Source organism: Thalassophryne amazonica, chromosome 5, assembly GCF_902500255.1.
Source record: "Thalassophryne amazonica chromosome 5, fThaAma1.1, whole genome shotgun sequence".
NCBI classification, from domain to species: Eukaryota; Metazoa; Chordata; class Actinopteri; order Batrachoidiformes; family Batrachoididae; genus Thalassophryne; species Thalassophryne amazonica.
Window position 1 is genome coordinate 74,229,054 of NC_047107.1, and position 26,462 is coordinate 74,255,515.

The 26,462-nt window shown below is 40.6% G+C and overlaps 1 protein-coding gene across 1 annotated transcript in view; it reads right to left on the bottom strand.

Annotated features, from left to right (window-relative positions):
• The window catches only part of oxct1a (3-oxoacid CoA transferase 1a), a 239,173-nt gene that overhangs the window by 64,348 nt on the left and 148,363 nt on the right, over positions 1–26,462 (bottom strand). Inside the window, exons 14-15 of the mRNA XM_034170540.1 lie at positions 17,181–17,270; positions 12,937–13,017 (exon numbers count right to left, since the gene is read on the bottom strand). Of these exons, the coding sequence (XP_034026431.1) occupies positions 12,937–13,017; positions 17,181–17,270 (171 nt within the window). The remainder of the gene's footprint in view (positions 1–12,936; positions 13,018–17,180; positions 17,271–26,462) is intronic.

A 26,462-nucleotide genomic window follows, 5' to 3' on the forward strand; every position in this document is an offset into this window, starting at 1 on the left:
CCTCCCCCTCCCAGTCATCTGATCCAGAAAATACAATGAGTAGAGTGTGAAGACTACATCAGAAGAGTGAAAATGCACTGAGTATCTGTAATTTAAAGCAACAGTGTGTAGGATTTAGTGTGAGGTTGTAGACTGCATTATGCCATAAGATTTTGTTTTCAATTCATGCTTTAAAAAATGCTGAAAGATTTAGCTGTCCTATGAATCACTGAACTAATACGAGGTCTATTAGATAAGAAACCGACACTTTTATTATTTTTTTTTTAACTATATGGATTTGAATGACGTGCGATTACACCAATCATGCTTGAACCCTCGTGCGCATGCGTGAGTTTTTTCACGCGTCGGTGACGTCATTTCCCTGTGGGCAGGTCTTGAGTGAGATGTGGTCCAGCCCTCGCGGCTGAATTCCTTTGTTTCACACGCTGCTCGAGACGGCGCGCGTTGCTTTATCAAAATTTTTTCTGGACCTGTGAGGAATATCCGAGTGGACACTATTCGAGAAATTTAGCTGGTTTTCGGTGAAAAGTTTAACGGCTGATGAGAGATTATGGGGTGTTTCTGTCGCTGTAAGGACTTCCCACGGAGCGGGACGTCGTGCAGCGCTTCCAGGCGCCGTCGTCGGCCTGTTTCGACCTGAAAACATCCTAATTTAAGGCTTAATTCACCCAGGACGTCGTGAGAGAACAGAGAAGATTCAGAAGAGGCCGGCATGAGGACTTTATGTGGACATTCCACTGTTTAAGGACATTTTTTAATGAAAGACGTGCGCGCAAATTCGCTGAGTCGTTTCTGTGACGACTCGGCGAATCTGTGTGCGCCGCGACAGGAAAAACACCTCCGTGTTGAAAACCATTTGTAAAATTCAGTGAGTAACTGAGAAATTGTTTAACAGCTTGGGCATGTTCCAACTTGCCCGTTAAGGTTTCCAACGGAGGTGTTTTTCCTGTTGCGATCCCCCCGCGGTCGGGTCCGGCCCGACATGCGACTCTGCCCGCACGTTCTTTCATTACAAAATGTCCGTTAACAATGGAATGTCCGAATAAACTCCTCATGCCGACTTCTTCTGAAAGTTCTCTGTTCTCTGACGACTTACTGGGTCAACAGAGCCTGAAATGTGGAAGTTTTCAACTTGAAACGGCGAGACGCTGCCGCCTCGAAGCGCAGATCGCCGTCAGGCGCCGTGGGCCGTCCTTAAAGCGACAGTTACACACCAAAATCTCTCATCAGCCGTTAAAATTTTTACCGAAAACCAGCTGAATTTATCGAATGGTGTCCACTCAGTTGTGCCTTACAGTTTTGAAAAAATTTTGATCAAACAAAGCAGCAGTCTCTGAGCCATTCCTAAACAATGAAAAAATCGACAAGAGGGTGGGCGACTCCTCACTCAAAGACTGCCCACAGGCGAATGACGTAACCGACAGGCGTGAAAAAACTCTCGCATGCCCACGAGGGTTCAAGCATGTCTGATGTAATCACACGTGATTCAAATCCATATGGTTTTTGAAAAAAATAATAAGGTCAGATACTTTTGTAACAGACCTCGTATTTAGTTGTAGAACCACAGTTTCTAAGAACTGCTTCACATTTGGGTTGCATGGAGCTGAACAACGTCTGCCTCCTGTGAATAGGTATTCCAGCCCAGGACAACTGGACTACATTCCACAATTCCTCTGCATGTCTTGGTTTTGCCTCAGAAACAGCATTTTTAATGTCACCCCACAAGTTTTCTACTGGATTAAGGACCAAGGATTGGGTTGGCCACTCCAGAAACCGAAATGCTGCTCCTTTGCTGGTGTATATGGGGTGTTTTGAAACACCCATTTCAAGGTGCAAGGCAACATGTCCTCTACAAGTATTCTGGTGGATTCAAACTGAGCCGTGATCCTTGGGATGCAATATAGGCCCGACACCAAAGTATGAGAAACATCCCCATATCATGATGCTTGCTCCACTGTGCTTCACTGTCTTCACAGTGTGCTGTGGCTTGAAGTGTTGCAATGTAATGAAGTATAAATACTTAGTTACTGTATTTAAGTAGAATTTTTATGTATCTGCACTTTACTTAGTTATTTACATTTCTGCCGACTTTCAAAGTTACTTCACTACATTTTCTCAATAAAATGTATACTTTTATTCCGGTACATTTCCCTGAACCATCTTCGTTACTCGTTACTACAATATAGAAGTAGAAGAAATCTGATTGGGCAATGACTGTTTGCAGAGGTGAAAGCAGTGGTGCGCCGTACCGGGAAGAGACTTTCACCCCTGCAGCAAGTGCCATGTTTGACATAAAACAAGTTGAAAAGACAAAAACAAAACAAAATAAATAATAATAATAATAATAATAATAATAATAAAAGATGACAGGTTGAATCTGCCCCACCGCTGAGTGAAACTGGAGGAAGAACAGGCGGCCATCTGCGCTTTGGACTCCAAACGCGCACAAGCCAACACACACACACACATACACATACACAGATTGGCTCCCGCTGGAGTTAATACACACTTTAGGGGAAAACATCAGTACCGACATGGCTGTTTCGTTTCATTTATTTTATTTGAAATTTCTGCAGAGATGCGGTGCATAAAAGCAGTGCCGCATCTTGGATTCAAGAGCGCAAAGAGTCCTGCGTTTGGTTGCTTTGCAGTGGTTGGTGGTGATGACGCTTGCATTTTTTTTTTTTTTTTTACTTTTCCTTAAATTTGGCACAACTGTGTAGCTATAAATGACTGTTCTGTTTCCAAGTACTAACCAGATGCTGCACTGCTTAGCTTCTCAGATCTGAAGGGATCAGGCTGACACAGAGCAGATCAACTGTATACAAATAATGAATGTTTATGAGTTCAGTGGTACGAATATTTGATGAGGTGAAAGCTGGAACATGCAGGCTAAACGCCACCCGCACGAGTGGGTGGGGTTTGCACCGTGCAATGGTACAAAACATATGGAACCAAATTTGCACACTAAATGGAACCAAATTGCAAGCTAAATTCAACACAACACAAATGGGATGAATAATCCATGTAATGTGACATACAAAGCACCAATCAAATGACAAGGATCCACTCAGACGTTATATAAACACTGCTATATTTTTGAATAGTCAAATATTGCTTTTTCTTCATCTTCTGTAAAGTAATAACAAATTTGATAAATTTTCTTCATATTTTGATTTGGATTACAATTTGCAGTGTATATGGAAATAAAAGCTACAGGTCTGTTAGAAAAGTATCGGGCCTTTTTATTTTTTGCAAAAACCTGATGGATTTGAATCACGTGTGCTTGCATGAGCCAACCTTGAACTTTCGTGCGCATGCGTAAACTTTTTCACGCCTGTTGACTGCATCATTTTCTGGTAAGCAGCCTTTGTGTGAGATCGTGTGTTGTGCTCTCGGCGGATTTTCGTTTCAAGGAAAAAAACGGAACGACTGGAACAACGCTACTGCATCAAATTTTGCCAGAAACTGGGCGACAACCAGGTGGAAACCATTTGGAAGATTCAGACGGCTTTCGGTGACGATGCTATGGGCATCACACAGATTAAGGAGCGATACAACTGGTTTAAAGACATTCGCACAAAGGTGGAGAGCGAGCCACGCTCCGGTCGGCCATCAACATGCTGAAATGACCAGAACATTTCCAAAGTGAACGCTGTGGTGATGCGGGACCGTCGTGTGACTGTCCGAGAAATTGCGGAAGAGGTGGACATCAGCACTTTTTAGGTACATTCCACTGTGACAGAAGATTTGGCCATGAAAAGAGTGGCTGTGAAATTCATGCTGAACCTGACAGCGGAGCAAAAGCGCCTCCGTGTTGAAGTCTCACAGGACATGCTGTGACATGTCCACCTCTTCCACAATTTCTCGGGTAGTCACACGACTGAAAAGTCACCAAAAGCCGTCTGAATCATCCGAATGGTTTCCACCTGGCTGTCGCCCAGTTTCTGGCAAAATTTGATGCGGCGATGCTCCAGTCGTTCCGTCTTTTTCCTTGAAATGAAAATCCGCCGAGCGCACTACATGTCCTCAAACAAAGGCTGCTTACCAGAAAATGATGCAATCGACAGGCATGAAAAACTTCACGCATGCGCACGAAGTTTCAAGGTTTGCTCATGCAAGCACACGTGATTCAAATCCATCAGGTTTTTGCAAAAAATAAAAAGGTCCGATACTTTTCTAACAGACCTCGTATTGTAAGGATTTTGAGCTTTACTCACTTTTTAAAACTTTTAAAAATTTTGAACACAACTGTATGAACCTCCATTTTACAAAAATGAAGGCTCTAAGGCTTGTAGTAGTAACCAGTAGACAGTGTATATGAGAGCAACCACTGATCCCCCTCCCCTTTTAGTTTTCAAAGTAAATATGTCCCTTTTGGGCAACTGTATCAACATGACACACCAACATAGCACCCTCCATGAGGGGGTCTACTTCCATGGAGATATGAGGAGATCTTTCTAAGGGCCTGGTCCCACTGGCGTTTAGGAAGATTTGCGTATGAACTGTGCACAAAATTGGTTCATATTCACTAAACATCCACAACATCCTTGAAACATGCTTGTATGAGGCGACCGACACCCGCACACGTCCGCAATTTTCAGCAGAGGCACATTTTTCCGTTGCCAGGATTTGTGAGCTGCACAAAATTTTGGCTGCGGATGACATCCGCCTTACATACTCAATCTATGCGCTGTATATGTGCCATTAACTGCTGATATCCGCAACTGACTGGGATTTGTGGCTTGGCAGCAGACAGGGATAGTGTGTAAAATGGATATATTGCGTGCCTATCATGTCCACATCACAAACAAAAATAAGTTGTAGCGACTGCATACAGATTGGCCACGCATAAAGCGTTTTTATTACATCTGCTTTGCATCTGATTTGTGGACAATCTGTGAATGCATAACAAACACGTCACGTAAACCCAAAGTACTATATGTGGCATAAATCGACATACCTGCCAGTCAATGCCGGTCCGGCTGTGGTGACTTGCAGATGTAGTTATGGATCCCCAAAGACCTAATAGTTGCTGTTGCCCATCAACATACTGTAAATCCCCAGCTACAGAGAAGTCAGCCGTGGACCTTGGGTCTCCTTCAGGACTTTTATTTAACACCAACAAAAGAAAGAGTTGCTGTTTAGCCACAACTCACGTGGAAGTCTCCGTTTTCTCTGACACTCTCAAAAAAAACAAAACAAAAAAAACACCGTCTCACACCCCGAGTGGCTTCCCCCCTCCCGCTCCCCAAACTCATTAACAGTTAACCCTTGCATGACAACATGAACATCAACTCTGTGATCAACTTGACGAAGTCCAGCTATTGGTCCAGAGGCTGTAATGCTGGTGTGAATAGTGATGCCGAAAGGCCCAAGTGCGCTTCTTTTATGACCGCAATGCAGATGCCGTGCACGCACAACACGTGCGCGATGCATTCATAATATACCCGTAATACTGCTGCGATAATCGCAATGTGTCGGATCTGTTTCCTCACTACATGTGTTATACAACCGTGATTGTTCATCATATATTCGCTATACATTATTAATATATCCGTAATTCATACTGGGACATTTGGAATTTTTGTCCATGCTTGTTGTAGACAACAATGAACGCCCGTAATTTGTATACTCAATTCATGCACAATTAATCTTCTCTCCAGTGGGACCTGGCCCTAAGCTTATGAAATCACATCTACTTGTTTCAGGTAATTAAACACCAAGGAACACATTGTTATTAATGCTATACTTATTTATACTAATAAACAACTCTAATTCCTACACAATTTAGCTTTAAGAATGTGTAGCATTCATGTTTCATGATGCCAGTTTGACATTAACAGTCAATCGTACAGACAAACGTATTGATAAGTTAAAAAAATTATCACCAGGCTTCATACCAAAATAGAGAGATTGAGTTAGCATTAAGAAAGTAAATACAATTCCCACTGAGCCATTTCACTATGTTGCATCACACCAATCTACCAGCTGCTGTCCGCTTTTTCTATAAGCGCATATGACACATTTGTAATTGAGAGACAGCGACACAGTATGTGTGACTACTGTTTTGCACTCTTCATTGATTGCATGTCTTGTTTTAACTGACAAAACTTCTGTGAGTTCTGTGATACAATAAAAAATATGAAGTGGCTGCCAAACCTAAATTACTGCTTTAATCAATTGCTCCAGAATGTAAAGCGAATTGTAATGCTGATGAACCTGAACAGGCAGATAAAAAACAAAAGTTAGTCAACAGACATCAAAGGAAAAGTATTAGATAACCCCTGACATGTTGTAGACTGATGTTTCAGGAAATTTAGCTTGATGTGTCCAAAATAAACATCTGCCTCTCCCTCTGCCAATCCACCCATCTTCTATTGCCACTTATTTGTTATTATCTATCGTCCACCTGGTCGTTACTGTGAGTTTCTTTGTGATTTTTCAAACTTTTTGTCTGACTTAGTGCTTAGCTCAGATAAGATACTTATAGTGGGTGATTTTAACATCCACATAGATGCTGAGAATGACAGCCTCAACACTGCATTTAATCTATTATTAGACTCGGTTGGCATCGCTCAAAATGTAAATGAGCCCACCCACCACCTTAGCCACACTTTAGATCTTGTTCTGACATATGGCATAGAAATTGAAGACTTAACAGCATTCCCTAAAGTAAACCCCTTTTTGTCTGATCATTTCTTAATAACATTTACATTTAATTTAATGGACTACCCAGCAGTGGGGAATAAGTTTCATTACAGTAGAAGTCTTTCTGAAAGCGCTGGAACTAGGTTTAAGAATATGATTCCTTCTTTGTTATGTTCTTCAATGCCATATACCAACACAGTGCAGAGTAGCTACCTAAACTCTGTGAGTGAGATAGATTATCTCGTCAATAGCTTTACATCGTCATTGAGCACAACTTTGGATGCTGTAGCTCCTCTGAAAAAGAGAGCCTTAAATCACAAGTGCCTGACTCTGTGGTATAACCCACAAACTCACAGCTTAAAGCAGATAACCTGTAAGCTGGAGAGGAAGTGGCGTCTCACTAATTTAGAAGATCTTCACTTAGCCTGGAAAAAGAGTCTGTTGCTCTATAAAAAAAGCCCTCCGTAAAGCTAGGACATCTTACTATTCATCACTAACTGAAGAAAATAAGAACAACCCCAGGTTTCTTTTCAGCACTGTAGCCAGGCTGACAAAGAGTCAGAGCTCTACTGAGCCAAGTATTCCTTTAACTTTAACTAGTAATAAAATTTTAACTATTAGAGAAAAAATTATTCATAACCATCCCAAAGACATATCTTTATGTTCGGCTGCTTTCAGTAATGTTGGTATTTGTTTAGACTCTTTCTCTCCGATTGTTCTGTCTGAGTTACTTTCATTAGTCACTTCCTCCAAACCATCAACATGTCTACTAGACCCCATTCCTACCAGGCTGCTCAAGGAAGCCTTACCGTTAATTAATACTTCGATCTTAAATATGATCAATCTATCTTTATTAGTTGGCTATGTACCACAGGCTTTTAAGGTGGCAGTAATTAAACCATTACTTAAAAAGCCATCACTTGACCCAGCTATCTTAGCTAATTATAGGCCAATCTCCAACCTGCCTTTTCTCTCAAAAATTCTTGAAAGGGTAGTTGTAAAACAGCTAACTGATCATCTGCAGAGGAATGGTCTATTTGAAGAGTTTCAGTCAGGTTTCAGAATTCATCATAGTACAGAAACAGCATTAGTGAAGGTTATAAATGATCTTCTTATGGCCTCAGACAGTGGACTCATCTCTGTGCTCATCCTGTTAGACCTCAGTGCAGCTTTTGATACTGTTGACCATAAAATTTTATTACAGAGATTAGAGCATGCCATAGGTATTAAAGGCACTGCGCTGCAGTGGTCTGAATCATATTTATCTAATAGATTACAATTTGTTCATGTAAATGGGAGTCTTCTTCACGGACAAAGGTTAATTATGGAGTTCCACAAGGTTCTGTGCTAGGATCGATTATATTCACTTTATACATGCTTCCCTTAGACAGTATTATTAGATAGCATTGCTTAAATTTTCATTGTTACGCAGATGATACCCAGCTTTATCTATCCATGAAGCCAGAGGACACACACCAATTACTTAAACTGCAGGAATGTCTTTCAGACATAAAGACATGGATGACCTCTAATTTCCTGCTTTTAAATTCAGATAAAACTGAAGTTATTGTACTGGGCCCCACAAATCTTAGAAACATGGTGTCTCACCAGATCCTTACTCTGGATGGCATTACCCTGACCTCCAATAATACTGTGAGAAATCTTGGAGTCATTTTTGATCAGGATATGTCCTTCAATGCGCATATTAAGCAAATATGTAGGACTGCTTTTTTGCATTTGCGCAATATCTCTAAAATTAGAAAGGTCTTGTCTCAGAGTGATGCTGAAAAACTAATTCATGCATTTATTTCCTCTAGGCTGGACTATTGTAATTCATTATTATCAGATTGTCCTAAAAGTTCCCTGAAAAGCCTTCAGTTAATTCAAAATGCTGCAGCTAGAGTACTGACAGGGACAAGAAGGAGAGAGCATATTTCACCCATATTGGCTTCTCTTCATTGGCTCCCTGTTAGTTCCAGAATAGAATTTAAAATTCTTCTTCTTACTTATAGGGTTTTGAATAATCAGGTCCCATCTTATCTTAGGGACCTCATAGTACCATATCACCACAATAGAGCGCTTCGCTCTCAGACTGCAGGCTTGCTTGTAGTTCCTAGGGTTTGTAAGAGTAGAATGGGAGGCAGAGTCTTCAGCTTTCAGGCTCCTCTCCTGTGGAACCAGCTCCAGCTCTTAGGGAGACAGACACCCTCTGTTGTGTGGGCCGCTGAAGAGGAGGTACTGCTGGCCCACCACCACCAGTCGGCGCCCTGCTTGGAGTGCGGGCTTCAAGCATGAGAGGGCGCCGAGACAGAGAGTGACAGCTGTCACTCATTTACACCAGCTGTCACCAATCACCTGCAGCTCTACAAAAGCCGGATCATTACTCCACCTCCTCGCCGAGAAATCTACTACCGTCAAAGGTAATCTTCTCTGCTGTATCTAACGATATTATTATCATTATTATTCTGCTTTGCAGCCGTGTTCCTGCGTCTCAGTCCCTGCTGGAGTGGTATGCAGTGAGAGTCAGCGACGTCCTCGCCTCTCACTCCTCCTAAGGAAGCGACTGACAGGAGCTGCACGTTTGTTCTTTATTGGAGGTGGAGGTTCTCCCTCCCGAAGGAACTAGTTCCAAGGATTACTGGGTGTGTGGATACACACTCACCTTAACTGTTTTGTCATCTTCTGCCAGCAGTACCAGGGTCTGCAACAGAAGACGGTGACCACCTGGGGACTCAGGACTTGGCGGCTCCGGTGTTCTTCAGGCCGTTGGTGGTGGAAGCTGTGTGGGTCCCGGCTCTCAGATCGCCAGAGGTCTCCTATCTTCGAGCCTGCCCGCACGTCACCTTGTGTACAATTGGCACTATCTGTATCTGTATTTAGTTGTGCGATTCACAACATTAAATTGTTACTCTTTGTCTTATCCATTGTCCGTTCTTTTGCGCCCCCTGTTGCGGGTTCGTGTTACGACCCTCTCCCAACACCCTCTCTACTTTTAAGATTAAGTTTAAAACTTTCCTTTTTGCTAAAGCTTATAGTTAGGGTTGGATCAGGTGACATCCCTTAGTTATGCTGTCCCAGCATAACTAAGGGATGGAGTCCCAGCAAAAGACTGCCCCTCCCTGAGCCTGGTTCTGCTGGAGGTTTCTTCCTGTTAAAAGGGAGTTTTCCTTCCCACTGTCGCCAAGTGCTTTCTCACAGGGGCTCGTTTTGACCGTTGGGGTTTTTCTGTAATTATTGTATGGCTTTTGCCTTACAATATAAAGTGCCTTGGGGCAACTGTTTGTTGTGATTTGGCGCTATATAAATAAAATTGATTTGATTTGATCATTTCATACCCTCAAAATATATATTCTTAAGAATTTTTACAGCCTTTTTTTTTTTTTTTTAAAACATCATTCAGATGTGGAGTTGCTCTATATACAGTGCATTCAGAAAGTGCATCCACACATATAAGGTCCCATCATTCAGTGTATGCCAGAGCACAAACCAAGCATGAAGTTAAAGGAACTGCCTGTAGACCTCTGAGACAGGATTGTCTCAAAGCACAAATCTGGGGAAGTGTACAGAAACATTTCTGATGCTTTGAAGGTCCCAGTGAGCACCGTGGCCTCCATCATACCTAAATGAAAGAACTCTGGATCCACCAAGACTCTTCCTAGAGCTGGCCGCACGTCTAAACTGAGTGAGCAGGGTAGAAGGGCCTTAGTCAGAAAGGTGACCAAGAACCTGATGGTCATGCTATCAGAGCTCCAGCATTCCTCTGTGGAGAGAGGAGAACCTTCCAAAAGGACGACCATCTCTGCAGTAATCCACCAATCAGGCCTGCATGGTAGAGCGGCCAGACGGAAGCCACTCCTTAGTTAAGACACATGGCAGCCCACCTGGAGTTTGCCAAAAGGCACCTGAAGGACTCTCAGACCATGAGAAACAAAATTCTCCAGTCTGATGAGACAAAGATTGAACTCTTTGATGTGAATGCTAGGTGTCATGTTTGGAGGAAACCAGGCACCATCCCTACAGTGAAGCATGGTGGTGGCAGCATCATGCTGTGGGGATGTTTTTCAGCAGCAGGAACCGAGAGACTAGTCAGGACTGAGGGAAAGACAAATGCAGCAATGTATATTAACATCCTGGATGAAAACCTGCTCCAGAGCGCTACTGACCTCAGACTGGGGTGACGGTTCATCTTTCAGCAGGACAATGACCCTAAGCACACAGCCAAGATATCAAAGGAGTGGCTTCAGATTCTGCATAATTAAGCAAATGAGAGTCAAAAACTCCCCCTGGATGGAATGCCAGTCCAATGCAGATTATGTCCCCAGCTGGGGCTGGTACCCATTTACAGCTAAAAGGACTGAGACAATGTAGATTAAGTGTCTTGTCCAAGGACACAGACAGATAGTATGAGTAGGATTTGAACCTAGGTCTACATATTGGCAGGCCAGCTCCTTATCCACTCAGCTACCTGTTTTATAAAAAAAACAGTAATGCTAATAACTCTTACAAGAATTGTATTGTACATAATCAAGCAGAGTAGGGTGACGGTTCATCTTTCAGCAGGACAATGACCCTAAGCACACAGCCAAGATAGCAAAGGAGTGGCTTCAGGACAACAATGAATGTCCTTGAGTGGCCCAGCCAGAGCCCAGACCTGAATTCAATTGAACATCTCTGAAGAGATCTGAAAATGGCTTTGCACCGACGCTCCCCATCCAGCCTTTGGAGCTTGAGAGGTGCTGCAAAGAGGAATGGGCAAAAGTGCCCAAAAATAGGTGTGGCAATCTTGTGGCATCATATTCAAGAAGACTTGAGGCTGTAATTACTGCCAAAGATGCATCAACAAAGTACTGAGCAAAAGGTGTGAATACTTATGTACATGAGCGTTCTTAGTTTTTTATTTTTAACAAATCAGCAAAATAAATACATAAATTAATAAATACAATTTTTTCAAGTTGTCATTATGAGGTATTGTAAGTAAAAGTTTGGAACTGTAACCATTTTGGAATAAGGCTTTATTAAAAAATGTGGAAAGAGTGAAGTGCTGTGAATACCTGCGCTGAATACACCCCTTGAAACACAGTAAAATCAATCACTAATAAATGTAAAAAGAATGGCGCCACACATCAAATCTGTGTCGAGCAGGCTGTCCTGAAAAACTGAGTAACCATGCTAAGAGCCTTCAGAGTAACATACCAAGACACCCATCACAACTCAGAAGGAGTAATGAGGTTCAGTGACTGCAAACAGAGAGAATGTGTCACTGTTTGCCAGAAGGCATGTGGGAGACGGTAGCGTATATTTCATACGTCTTCATTTTAACAATGACTTTCTCTGATCCACTCTACCTTGATGCAGTGATTGGTGATACAACATAGAAAAGCTGTTATATGCAGTCTTTCCAGTCAGTCACTGATCTGATCTGGCTTTTGAGAGCGTCGTGGCTGTGCGGATCATTTTTGATGTTCTCACAGTCACTGACCCTGACACCTGAAATCTGCTGACTTGTCAATGGGAGCCTCACGTTATCGCTTTTAAATATTTTTTCCAGAATGTGCATTATGATGATGATCAGCACCTTGCAAAGTTCTTACTTCAGTTCCACCACTACTCAGAAACCTCACTGAAAACTAATCTCTTGCCCGAGTCACCCATCGCACAGTGAAGCACCCAGTCCAAACTATCTAAAACGCCAACACATGAAGTACTCAAACAGGGACCCAACTGCTTGTGCAAAATTTTTTCATAGTTCACAAAAATCCTGACCCCAAACCTGTATTTTGAAACACTTCAAAATCCATCTTCATATATCTCTGTAAATATTCTGCAATAAATGAAAACTCTTTGCACTCTATTGAATTTGCATTACTTTAACTGCACATTGGTAGATGATGTATGTTCCGTATCCCATTTGCTTCCATACAGTAAATAAAGAGAAGTCATTACAGATACATAGACTCAAGCTCTATTATTATCTGATCTGCACTTGTTCTGAGTTATTAGCATTTTACACACACACACCCCCCCCCCCGCCCCAAAAAAGATCTGTGCATTATCTCGAGAAATTCAACAAAATGTTGAAAAATGGCATGAAAAATGGCAAGTGAAAAATTCTTGGATCTGAATAAATAAATAAAACACTATCAGCAGTTACTGCATAAACCTGCTAACAGACAAACAAACAGCAGTGAAAACACAACGTTCTTGGTGGAGGTGATAAAAGTGCAACATTGTACTTAAACTTTATTCAGATTTAGGTTGTAATATACACATATCAGATTAACAAACCTTTTCTGTGATGAGCCGATCCACACACTGCTTCCCTGTCAAAGGCAGGCTGCATTTGTCAAGTATCTTGTGTTTCCCTCCCTGAAAGAAAGGAATCGCTGGTTAAAAGGAAGGCTGAACTACAACTCAGCCTTCAAATTGTCAGCCATTTCAGTGACATACCATAATTTCCAGACTATAAGCCATGGGCTGTTCTTGCAACTTATATTTTTAAGTGACTCATTTGTCAAAATATATACTGTATTATCATATATGGCCACAAGAAGGCACAGTCTAAACATGTGACAACTGAACGCTGCTCCTAGGCTGGGTCTTACAGAATGAGCCCTGCCTTGACACTCAACTTGTTTGCATTTCGTGGGACAGCCTCAATCAAAACGGAGGATAGCTAGGCGAATGAAAGGGTAACTGTATAATCAGTCATTTTAAAAAGCTTATTTACATTTAGTGAAGTAGCCTCATGAAGCGATAGCATGACGTTTCAAAAATCTTATAGGCCGCTGCAACTTAACGCATTTTGTAGAATATAAGTTGGCCCAGACTATAAGTCACACCTATTCAAAAAATGCCTCTTGTAGAAGAAAAACCCATATACAAGTTGTGGGACAGCTGCAGTCGCAAATGGGGAGGATAGCTAGGCTAAGGAAAGGCTAACTGTATAAATAGTCATTTTAAAAAGTCTATTTACATTTAGTGAGTTAAATGATAGTAGGTTTAGCTCTGTATTGAAGAGGTCTGTTCATCTGTTCACTTCCAATGACATTTTCACCTGTTCAGTGATAACAAGAAGCAGTTTACTCTGAGTCATTTTTGCTTTGTACAATAACATTAATTAGCCCATTAGCCTATGCTTGCTAATGTGGCATTTGCATTATAAATAATGCACAGATTGAATTTATTTTTGTTATAAATGAAAAAGAGCCCCCAAAACATAAAAAAATAGAACCTAGACTGTAATTAGTTGCATTCTCCTTTATCAGCAGTACAGTTATATCTCCATGCCAAGGTAAATGCCAAAGAGATTTGTATAAATAAGTTTGCTGGCAGACCGTCTTGTTGCACAAAGCGGTAGCATTATGTTTGAAAAATCTCATAGGTCGAAGCAAGTTACCATATTTTGTGGAGTATAAATTGCACCAGACTATAAGTCACACCTATTAGAAAAATGCCTCTTGTAGATGTACAAGTTACATGCATACATTACACCACAGTATAAACTGCACCGTTGTTTCTGTAATATCAGCTCTTTAATTTTGGATTTTTGTACATTGTTGTAGTATGCTTTTTATTATTGCCATTTATTCTTTTATTATTAGAATAAATTTTATTTAGTGCTTTGATTCCTAGAAATGTCCTATATAAAGTCACACGAGAGTATAAGTTGCAGGACCTCCCAAACTAGTAAAAAACCAAAAAAACAACTATGACTTATACACCAGAAAATACACTATATATGTTGTTTGTTCCCAGTTCATGTCACATTGTTTGACAGATGCAATTAATACTCCTTTGCGACATGTAGTCCAGAAAATACAATATAGCTTCAACTTTACTATTATCATGATGTAACTGATGATGTACATTTATTCTATTCCAGGGTAAACTGTTCAGCATCTGACATGTCGTACTTCAACCAGCATTAGCCAGGATGAACACAGGCTTCAGGGCAATAAATTAATATTCACTTGTTGCACCATCTGGAACTTAGCTGGGCATCAGACTGGGTCCCATTAGGCAAAATAAAGAATGCCTCTGAATGCAGAATATTTATGCCCTTGATTCATATTTGAAAAGTAAATCAACTCAGTCATAAGGCCACCATCTAATGTCAGAATTCCTAGGGGATTACTCACATCAAGATGCATTACCAGTCTATCGAATCATCTGTTCTTTTGACACTCAGACAAATTCTAAATTGATATTTTAATTAAGCTGTAAAACTATCTTAATTTAGCTGACAATCCAATCAGCGTTATTACGGCACAAACCTCCAATCCTGTAAGATGTACTGACCAATAACTGAGCTATCCTAAGTCAGTCAAAACATTCATGTATATTATGGTATTAAGCAGAAATGAGGTACACTGGTTCCCACGCTTGCATTAAAAAAAAGAATTAAAAAAAGGTTCATGCTCATCATTTAGATGTTTGAGCCCAAAACACAAACACGTGTTTGAGCACAAAAAGACGTATCACACATTTTAGGTTAATGCCAACAACTTTCTAAACCATAAACCTGTAAGAAAGAGACACTACAGATTTTCCTAGAGTAAAGATAGAGAGTCCACAAACAAAATATACTGGATGTTTGTTTTTCTTCTCCTGTGTTTAACTGCCCAACATAGTTACAATGCAGCTAAATGTGAAACTCATTTTTTAGCGCCGTAACAAAGTTGGGCAGAGGTAATGTTTTTGCCCCTGCTTGTTTGTAAACACCCTGTAACCCACAATTTTTCATATATTGTTAGGATTTATTTATTTATTTATTTTTTTTACAGAGGATTCATATCCTGAGAGGCAAGAACCGATTCAATTTTCAAGGTCATAGGTCAAAGTCAGGAAAACTGGAAAAATCCCTGTCCTTTATCATTGAATTAATTTTCAAAAATTCATAACTGTGTCAAAAAAGATCAAATTTCTTTCATATCTGACAGAACGTTACGCAGGATGGTATCCTTTATCGACTGATAAACTTTGATCCAGATCTGATACAGATGACAGATTTTGTGGGCATTTAAATTTAACATTGAAAACTCCATTTAATGTATATTTTACATTATATCTTAATCATATGTGCTCCAATCACTCTCATATTTGAAACTAAGGTGCACACTGGCACTCACAATCGCCTGACAAAGTTTGATCTGGATCTGATCCGGTGTTGCCAACCAAACAGTCCCCTCTAAAAATGGGTCCACCTTGCCTTCACTGTGCATGCGTCTGAGACTGACTCTGAGTCTGTCTCTCTACACCCAAAGCGATCAAAGGGAATAATGTGATTAGTAACCACCAGATGACAAAATAAAACCTGTTAAATCATTCTAAAGTCACTTTCAAGCAGAAACGAGGCCATTTTAAGCAGAAACGAGGCGATAATCTGTGAATCGCTAATGACGCTCCGAAATTACGTAGACACAGCAGCAGCATGTCAGTCTCAGACATGCTGCTGTGGTGCTCTGATCGGTCCCCCATCTTTTATGATGAAATAATGCTGAATTTCTGTGGAAATGATTGTTGTACAAAAGCTTCATATATCTGTCACTGAGATAGATGATGACTGGAGTGCAGTTTTAAGCAGAAACGAGGTGATAATTGGGGAATCACTGCTGATGCTCCGGAATGACGCATGTGCAGTGAAGGCAGGGTGGACCGATTTTTAAGAGGGGGGGGTGTTCGGTCGCCGACACTGGACTGGGTATTTTGTGGACATTTGAATTTAATACTGAAAAGCCCATTTGGTGTACATTTGGCATATATCTCAAACAAAAGTGCCTCAATCACTCATTTGTGACAATGACAAAACTGGCACTCTCAATGAATAGATTAAGTTTGATCCACGTGTGATCGATATTGCGGATTTAGCGGATATTTGATTTTAACATTGAAAAAGCCCCTTTCATTTATATTTTGTATTATATTTTATCTTATGAAATGCCACGTCTAACAGGACTTTGAAAATTTTTTCCAAGGTAAAAATTTGTGGACTTGGAAACCAGTGTTGGCAGAGGTTTGCGCTCTACAAGCACGATGCTTCAGTAACTCTTACGTCACTGTTGAAAACACCTCTGTTGCATTACAGGCAAACTGCCTTATGATAGCTCTCTTCATACATAACAATTAACGTATGCACATTTGGAAAAAAAAATAATCAACTGAAGTCAAGAGCACCCAGGAAAAGTGCATAGAAGTGCTGCCTACTTTTGGTTTAGCAAATGTTGCAAACAACTTAACAGGTATGATCATTGTACATTTTTGGGTGAAATGTTAAAATGACCAGTATAATATTTTGGTATTCTGTAGTCCTGGAAACATAACTAGATTGTGAGCGGTTTGTAATAGCAATGTTATGTGGAAAAAGTAAGATAAAAAACCATGGTTGTGGACATCCCCCCACAGACAGACAGACACACACACACACACACACACACACACACACACACACACACACACACACACACACACACACACACACACACACACACACACACACACACACACACACACACACATATGCAAACACAAACCTTAGCTGAGTGCTCCATGGTTACTACCACCTTTGTTCCAGCGCTGGCTACCAAATCCATGGCTCCGCCCATTCCTTTCACCATTTTCCCCTATAGACGAAAGAAATAAATGAATTGCTACTTATGCTTACAGTTAGGCAGGGTTGGTGGCCAAGCGGTTAAGGTTCTCAGTTCAAGACCCCTCCTGTCCATTCACCATGTAATGTGGAGTTGCGTAAGGTAAGCCATCCAACATAAAACTTCTACCAAATCAACATGCAGATGCACTTCAAATCTGTTATGGTGACCCCGAGTGACAACAAGGGAGAAGCCCAAATTACTTACTTATGCCTATTGTTATCCTCCCAATCTAGGTGTTGCTCCAAGTAGCTGTTCATCTGAATACTACGGCGGTCTCACTCATTAGTGACCCCTCTCACGAGAGGCCACCCCTCATATACAGACACATTTCTACTGCAACAACTGTCTTTCTATTGATTTCACCTCTCAAGAGAGGCCACCCCTCAAATGCAGCCAGCAGACCACTCAAAAGGATAATGATCCCCTCAACAGTGGCCAATGCATGGATATTCCCAACCAGGTTTTCCCACAGAAGTCACATCAAAACGCTCCCGTGAGGATCAGCTTGCGATATTACTCCAGTAAACAAAAGAACAAAGAAAAATGGCTCCTGTTGGCAAAGCTGTTGATTTCAGTGTTGGTAAAATGCAGATCAACAACATTCATACAAACACTGAAGATGCACTACAGGAAGAAACTCTTGCATCATGTGTTGATGGTAAAGCATGACATTTCCGAAGTATCAGATGTTGCCAGGCAAGTTAAAGATTTTATGATGTACTTGTACATAACGTTTGTGAATTTAAAGGATACAATTCTTGTGCTGTGATGGTTTGAACTTAGATTGAGTGGAAGACATGGTTTGTCTCTGACTGTACAGTATTCAATAAATCTGTGGGTTTTTTTCCCCCCATACTTCATGCTTGTAGCAATATGTTGTCAAGTACGGTACACATGCTGGATTTTGTCTCCCACTCAACAAAGGCCACCACCCTGATGTGGCTGCATTTAGTCTACAGTACAGGTGGCCTTAAGAGAGGGAGACCACTGTATACAGGCTACGATTATGACAGCCACATTTGCAGACATAAGTTTGTATAAACCTTGGCTCAAACCTTTCAAACTCACTTTTCCTCAACTGCAGATATACTATTTCATCAAGTAGTTATGGTAAGTCAGAATGTCTAGTATGTTTTCATATAAAGTAATTTTAAAATTAGGGTTTTAGCTAGGATAAAATTTTAGCGTAGTGGTAATGTCGAGGGAGCAAAACGACCGGGGGGGATGCAGAAGGGGGGAAGCTTTTGAAAATTCAAGCTAAAAATTGGCCATTCTAGGGGTACCCAAAGGGGAAAAGACAGGTATGACAGCCCACGTCCCTTCATAATGTCCAGAAGGCTGGGGAAGTTTGTTGAGTGGGCAATCTCATTCTGGGTTAGCCAGTACATGGCCCTCAGTGAGGCAGTCGGAGTCTGTGCACATTTTTAAGTCAAGACTTAAAACCTATTTTTATTCTTTTTCTTATGAGTAGTTTTTATTTTATGTTTTATTCTTTTACTTCTGTTTTTAATTAGGTATTTAAATTTTTATTTTTATTTATTTATTTTAATTTTTTTTATGTTGAACTGTTCTGGCACCTTGAGACTTTTGTTGTAATTTGGCACTTTATAAGCTGATTAAGTTGAAATTGAACAACATTTTATTAGTCTTAAAGTAAATAAATATGAAATTGGTTACTGGATCCTTAAACTCTGCACATAATAAACTCTATATGGTAGATCCTTGATCTCTGGACATAAACAGAAATAAAATCTGTTAGTTTTTGTCAAAAGCATTTCCTTTCAGACATTATTATTGGCATGAATGTCTTTCCATACCTATGAGCTGAGCTCTTGCAGCTGCGCTGCAGGTCAGGTTTATAAAGAATGCAGGACGTCTGATTTTGGGAGGAAAAAAACGTTTTAGTTGATTGTAGTTTATTATCTGTATTGCAATGTTTGTAAGAGGTGTCATTTTACTTAAAGCGGCCATTCGTTTTGAAGTTATTAATTCCGAGCGGGCTCTGTCTCAGCAGAGAGCCGCGCAGCGTTTAAAGCTGTGACAACGGAACGGAGGACGATTCTCGTTTCTTGACTGCAACAAGACAAGAGTCCCAGTTAGTGACTTTAATCCACACAAAAGTGACTCATGATATTTTAATGGCTTTCAGAGGGGTTAAGAAGCGGACTTACCGCTTCTGAAGAGCAGCAAATCAAAGAGCCATGAGCCATTGAATCGAAGCATTCCTTCAATTCATGCTTCAAACTGGAGTCGCGCTGCAGAAACGGTTGATTACAGATGCTGTATTGAAAATCGGAACGGTTCAAAATAAGCGTAACAGTCCAAAATTACCAGTCTATCGAATCATCTGTTCTTTTGACACTCAGACAAATTCTAAATTGGTATTTTAATTAAGCTGTAAAACTATCTTAATTTAGCTGACAAACCAATCAGCGTTATTACGGCACAAACCTCCAATCCTGTAAGATGTACTGACCAATTACAGAGCTATCCTAAGTCAGTCAAAACATTCATGTATATTATGGTATTAAGCAGAAATGAGGTACACTGGTTCCCATGCTTGCATTAAAAAAAGAATAAAAAAGGTTCATGCTCATCATTTAGATGATTGAGCCCAAAACACAAACACGTGTTTGAGCACAAAAAGACGTATCACACATTTTAGGTTAATGCCAACAACTTTCTAAACCATAAACCTGTAAGAAAGAGACACTACAGATTTTCCTAGAGTAAAGATAGAGAGTCCACAAACAAAATATACTGGATGTTTGTTTTTCTTCTCCTGTGTTTAACTGCCCAACATAGTTACAATGCAGCTAAATGTGAAACTCATTTTTTTAGCGCCGTAACAAAGTTGGGCAAAGGTAATGTTTTTGCCCCTGCTTGTTTGTGAACACCCTGTAACCCACAATTTTTCATATATTGTTAGGATTTATTTATTTATTTATTTATTTTTACAGAGGATTCATATCCTGAGAGGCAAGAACTGATTCAATTTTCAAGGTCATGGGTCAAAGTCAGGAAAACTGGAAAAATCCCTGTCCTTTAATATTGACTTAATTTTCAAAAATTCATAACTCTGTCAAAAAAGATCAAATTTCTTTCATATCTGACAGAACGTTACGCAGGATGGTATCCTTTATCGACTGATAAACTTTGATACAGATCTGATACAGATGACAGATTTTGTGGGCATTTAAATTTAACATTGAAAACTCCATTTAATGTATATTTTACATTATATCTTAATCATATGTGTTCCAATCACTCTCATATTTGAAACTAAGGTGCACACTGGCACTCACAATCGCCTGACAAAGTTTGATCTGGATCTGATCTGGTGTTGCCAACCAAACGGTCCCCTCTAAAAATGGGTCCACCTTGCCTTCACTGTGCATGCGTCTGAGACTGACTCTGAGTCTGTCTCTCTACACCCAAAGCGATCAAAGGGAATAATGTGATTAGCAACCACCAGATGACAAAATAAAACCTGTTAAATCATTCTAAAGTCACTTTCAAGCAGAAATGAGGCCATTTTAAGCAGAAACGAGGCGATAATCTGTGAATCGCTAATGACGCTCCGAAATTACGTAGACACGGCAGCAGCATGTCAGTCTCAGATGTGCTGCTGTGGTGCTCTGATCGGTCCCCCATCTTTTATGATGAAATAATGCTGAATTTCTGTGGAAATGATTGTTGTACAAAAGCTTCATATATCTGTCACTGAGATAGATGATGACTGGAGTGCAGTTTTAAGCAGAAACGAGGTGATAATTGGGGAATCACTGCTGATGCTCTGGAATGACGCATGTGCATTGAAGGCCGGGTGGACCAATTTTTAGGAGGGGGGGGGGGGGTGGGGGGGAGACGTTCGGTCGCCGACACTGGATTGGGTATTTTGTGGACATTTGAATTTAATACTGAAAAGCCCATTTGGTGTACATTTGGCATATATCTCAAACAAAAGTGCCTCAATCACTCATTTGTGATAATGAGAAAACTGGCACTCTCAATGAATAGACGAAGTTTGATCCAATCTCATTCAATTGTAACAGTCCAAAATTATAGCGTAACGGGCCGTAACATAAGTTTGAGCTAGCTAGAACCCTGAAAATAATAGTTATAGTTACAAGACTGATTCCACTCCTTCCTGTTTGTTTCCTATGCAAACAAATGAGCCAGTCATCAACAGTTGATTTGTAATGACTCAGGTGGGATGTGTGCAATAAAATGATCAGGAGACTAATATAAACAGCTAACGATACAATCGGCCCATTGAAATTTAGTGAAGCAAACATACATATGTTTATCTATGTAGGGATCCCCACACAAACAGACACTAGCAATGACATTTTTGCCCATTTAGTGATGACAGCAAGCAGTTTGACGTGCATGTTTTTATCTTGTCCTGTACAATTACACTGCATAGCTGTTTAGCCTGTAATCGTGTTTGCACATGAAATCAATAGAGCCATAAAGAACTGTTTCTGTCCTGAGTGAAAAAATTAACCTAAAAACATCTATAAAAAAACAAAGCCCAGAAGAAAAAATCCAGAGCCCCCTCTCAATGCCAGTTAACTTCAGCTAATGACTATTTTGTTGTTAGCTCAGCAACAGTGACTACTAAAACAGTTGTGGGAATTGATCTTCCCCTCAGCGACATTTTGCATGTGCAGGGACGTGATTCAGCAAGACAGAGGGAAGTAAACCCTTAGGCCGGACCCCCAGTCTAAGCTGAAGGGTTCTAGATGTGCAGAAATGCATTCTCCTGTATTTTAGAGCAACAAATTGTGGAAATTTCAACAGACATTCAATGGAAAATTTTAGAAGTTTTTGTGAAATACAGCAGTATTTATCAGAAAAGTTACACACTGTGACAATCCAGTAAACAATATTCATCTATCCCCAACAATAGGCTTATTTATGTGCACAGCAGTAAAAGTTACCAAGTTGTACTCAAGATTCTTTAATAGACAACTGCACTTGTAGAGTTTGATAAATTATACAAAACCTGAATTAGCAATTAAAGTGATCATCAGTATTTGAATACAAACAGAGTAATAAAATGATATAGCCTACACAGTACAACGATGAAACCACCTTAGAATTACAGGCTATGAACCAATATCAGCACAACTTAGTTCTTCTGAGATATTGTACCAATAATAAAGATTATCCATTATCGATAACTTAACGACTTATGAAAATAAGGAACTTTTGCCTGCGGTCCTGAATGAAAACAAGGTGTCCAATGTTATAGAGATTATTTAAAAATAAAATACAGCATTGTTGTATTAAAGTGCAATATGAACATTATCAAGGAAGAAAAAAAAATTGATCCATCCGGTCAACTGCTATCCTTTGAACCACTAAACCGCAGAAATATGCGATTCTGCAGAAATTTCAAATCGCTGATCTGAGACTGTTTCATCTGACAGACAATGCAAACCATTATTTAATTTTCAAAAATACAAAAATATGGCATTGGCTAAATAACACCAAGGGCTCCCTGCCCCTAAGTGTTGCCTTTTGCAACAATTTTTTTTATCTATACATGTTATGACCACCCTATGGGCTCACCACCCACAGGGGGAACTGTTGGGGTTGGATGTGCTGTCCCATGGGTGGCAGTGAAAATTGAGGGCCTCGACGGACCAGACCCGGGTGGCAGAGCCTAGCTCTGGGGGCGTGGAATGTTACCTCACTGTGGGGGAAGGAGGCGGAGCTTGTGCGGGAGGTGAAGCACTACCCATTAGATCTGGTGGCCTTCAACTCCATGCACAACCTCGGCTCCAGAACCACTCTCCTTGATAGGAGATGGACCTTATTCTTCTCTGTAGCTGCCCAGGGTGTGAGGTGCTGGGTAGGTGTGGGGATACTCATGAGTCCCCGTGCGAGCGCTGCTACATAGGATTTTACCCCAGTAGACGAGAGGGTCAACTCTCTGTGCCTTTGGCTGGCAGGGGTGTGGGGTATACTCTGACTGTTGTTTGTGCATATGCACCAAACAGCAGTTCAGAGTATTAGGCCTTCTTGGAGTCCCCTGACTGGAGCCCTGTATGGAGCTTTTCTGACATCCCTGTGGAGGTTGGGCGCATTGAACCAGAATGGGCAATGTTCAAAGCTTCCATTGCTGAAGCTGCAGCAGGGAGTTGTGGCCTGAAAGTCTTGGGTGTCTCAAGGGACGGCAACCCCAAAACTCCATGGTGGACACCACTGGTCGGGGAAGCCGCCTGACTGAAAGAGGAATCCTTCCAGGATATGCTATCTCGGAGGAGTCCGAAGGCAATTCAATTCAATCAATTTTTTTATATAGCGCCAAATCACAACAAACAGTTGCCCCAAGGCGCTTTATATTGTAAGGCAAGGCCATACAATAATTATGTAAAACCCCAACGGTCAAAACAACCCCCTGTGAGCAAGCACTTGGCTACAGTGGGAAGGAAAAACTCCCTTTTAACAGGAAGAAACCTCCAGCAGAACCAGGCTCAGGGAGGGGCAGTCTTCTGCTGGGACTGGTTGGGGCTGAGGGAGAGAACCAGGAAAAAGACATGCTGTGGAGGGGAGCAGAGATCGATCACTAATGATTAAATGCAGAGTGGTGCATACAGAGCAAAAAGAGAAAGAAACAGTGCATCATGGGAACCCCCCAGCAGTCTACGTCTATAGCAGCATAACTAAGGGATGGTTCAGGGTCACCTGATCCAGCCCTAACTATAAGCTTTAGCAAAAAGGAAAGTTTTAAGCCTAATCTTAAAAGTAGAGAGGGTGTCTGTCTCCCTGATCTGAATTGGGAGCTGGTTCCACAGGAGAGGAGCCTGAAAGCTGAAGGCTCTGCCTCCCATTCTACTCTTACAAACCCTAGGAACTACAAGTAAGCCTGCAGTCTGAGAGCGAAGCGCTCTATTGGGGTGATATGGTACTACGAGGTCCCTAAGATAAGATGGGACCTGATTATTCAAAACCTTATAAGTAAGAAGAAGAATTTTAAATTCTATTCTAGAATTAACAGGAAGCCAATGAAGAGAGGCCAATATGGGTGAGATATGCTCTCTCCTTCTAGTCCCCGTCAGTACTCTAGCTGCAGCATTTTGAATTAACTGAAGGCTTTTTAGGGAACTTTTAGGACAACCTGATAATAATGAATTACAATAGTCCAGCCTAGAGGAAATAAATGCATGAATTAGTTTTTCAGCATCACTCTGAGACAAGACCTTTCTGATTTTAGAGATACTGCGTAAATGCAAAAAAGCAGTCCTACATATTTGTTTAATATGCGCTTTGAATGACATATCCTGATCAAATATGACTCCAAGATTTCTCACAATATTACTAGAGGTCAGGGTAATGCCATCCAGAGTAAGGATCTGGTTAGACACCATGTTTCTAAGATTTGTGGGGCCAAGTACAATAACTTCAGTTTTATCTGAGTTTAAAAGCAGGAAATTAGAGGTCATCCATGTCTTTATGTCTGTAAGACAATCCTGCAGTTTAGCTAATTGGTGTGTGTCCTCTGGCTTCATGGATAGATAAAGCTGGGTATCATCTGCGTAACAATGAAAATTTAAGCAATACCGTCTAATAATACTGCCTAAGGGAAGCATGTATAAAGTGAATAAAATTGGTCCTAGCACAGAACCTTGTGGAACTCCATAATTAACTTTAGTCTGTGAAGAAGATTCCCCATTTACATGAACAAATTGTAATCTATTAGACAAATATGATTCAAACCACCGCAGCGCAGTGCCTTTAATACCTATGGCATGCTCTAATCTCTGTAATAAAATTTTATGGTCAACAGTATCAAAAGCAGCACTGAGGTCTAACAGAACAAGCACAGAGATGAGTCCACTGTCTGAGGCCATAAGAAGATCATTTGTAACCTTCACTAATGCTGTTTCTGTACTATGATGAATTCTAAAACCTGACTGAAACTCTTCAAATAGACCATTCCTCTGCAGATGATCAGTTAGCTGTTTTACAACTACCCTTTCAAGAATTTTTGAGAGAAAAGGAAGGTTGGAGATTGGCCTATAATTAGCTAAGATAGCTGGGTCAAGTGATGGCTTTTTAAGTAATGGTTTAATTACTGCCACCTTAAAAGCCTGTGGTACATGGCCAACTAACAAAGATAGATTGATCATATTTAAGATCGAAGCATTAAATAATGGTAGGGCTTCCTTGAGCAGCCTGGTAGGAATGGGTTCTAATAGACATGTTGATGGTTTGGATGAAGTAACTAATGAAAATAACTCAGAACAATCGGAGAGAAAGAGTCTAACCAAATACCGGCATCACTGAAAGCAGCCAAAGATAACGATACGTCTTTGGGATGGTTATGAGTAATTTTTTCTCTAATAGTTAAAATTTTGTTAGCAAAGAAAGTCATGAAGTCATTACTAGTTAAAGTTAATGGAATACTCAGCTCAATAGAGCTCTGACTCTTTGTCAGCCTGGCTACAGTGCTGAAAAGAAACCTGGGGTTGTTCTTATTTTCTTCAATTAGTGATGAGTAGAAAGATGTCCTAGCTTTACGGAGGGCTTTTTTATAGAGCAACAGACTCTTTTTCCAGGCTAAGTGAAGATCTTCTAAATTAGTGAGACGCCATTTCCTCTCCAACTTACGGGTTATCTGCTTTAAGCTACGAGTTTGTGAGTTATATCACGGAGTCAGGCACTTCTGATTTAAAGCTCTCTTTTTTAGAGGAGCTACAGTATCCAAAGTTGTCTTCAATGAGGATGTAAAACTATTGACGAGATACTCTATCTCACTTACAGAGTTTAGGTAGCTACTCTGCACTGTGTTGGTATATGGCATTAGAGAACATAAAGAAGGAATCATATCCTTAAACCTAGTTACAGCGCTTTCTGAAAGACTTCTAGTGTAATGAAACTTATTCCTCACTGCTGGGTAGTCCATCAGAGTAAATGTAAATGTTATTAAGAAATGATCAGACAGAAGGGAGTTTTCAGGGAATACTGTTAAGTCTTCTATTTCCATACCATAAGTCAGAACAAGATCTAAGATATGATTAAAGTGGTGGGTGGACTCATTTACTTTTTGAGCAAAGCCAATAGAGTCTAATAATAGATTAAATGCAGTGTTGAGGCTGTCATTCTCAGCATCTGTGTGGATGTTAAAATCGCCCACTATAATTATCT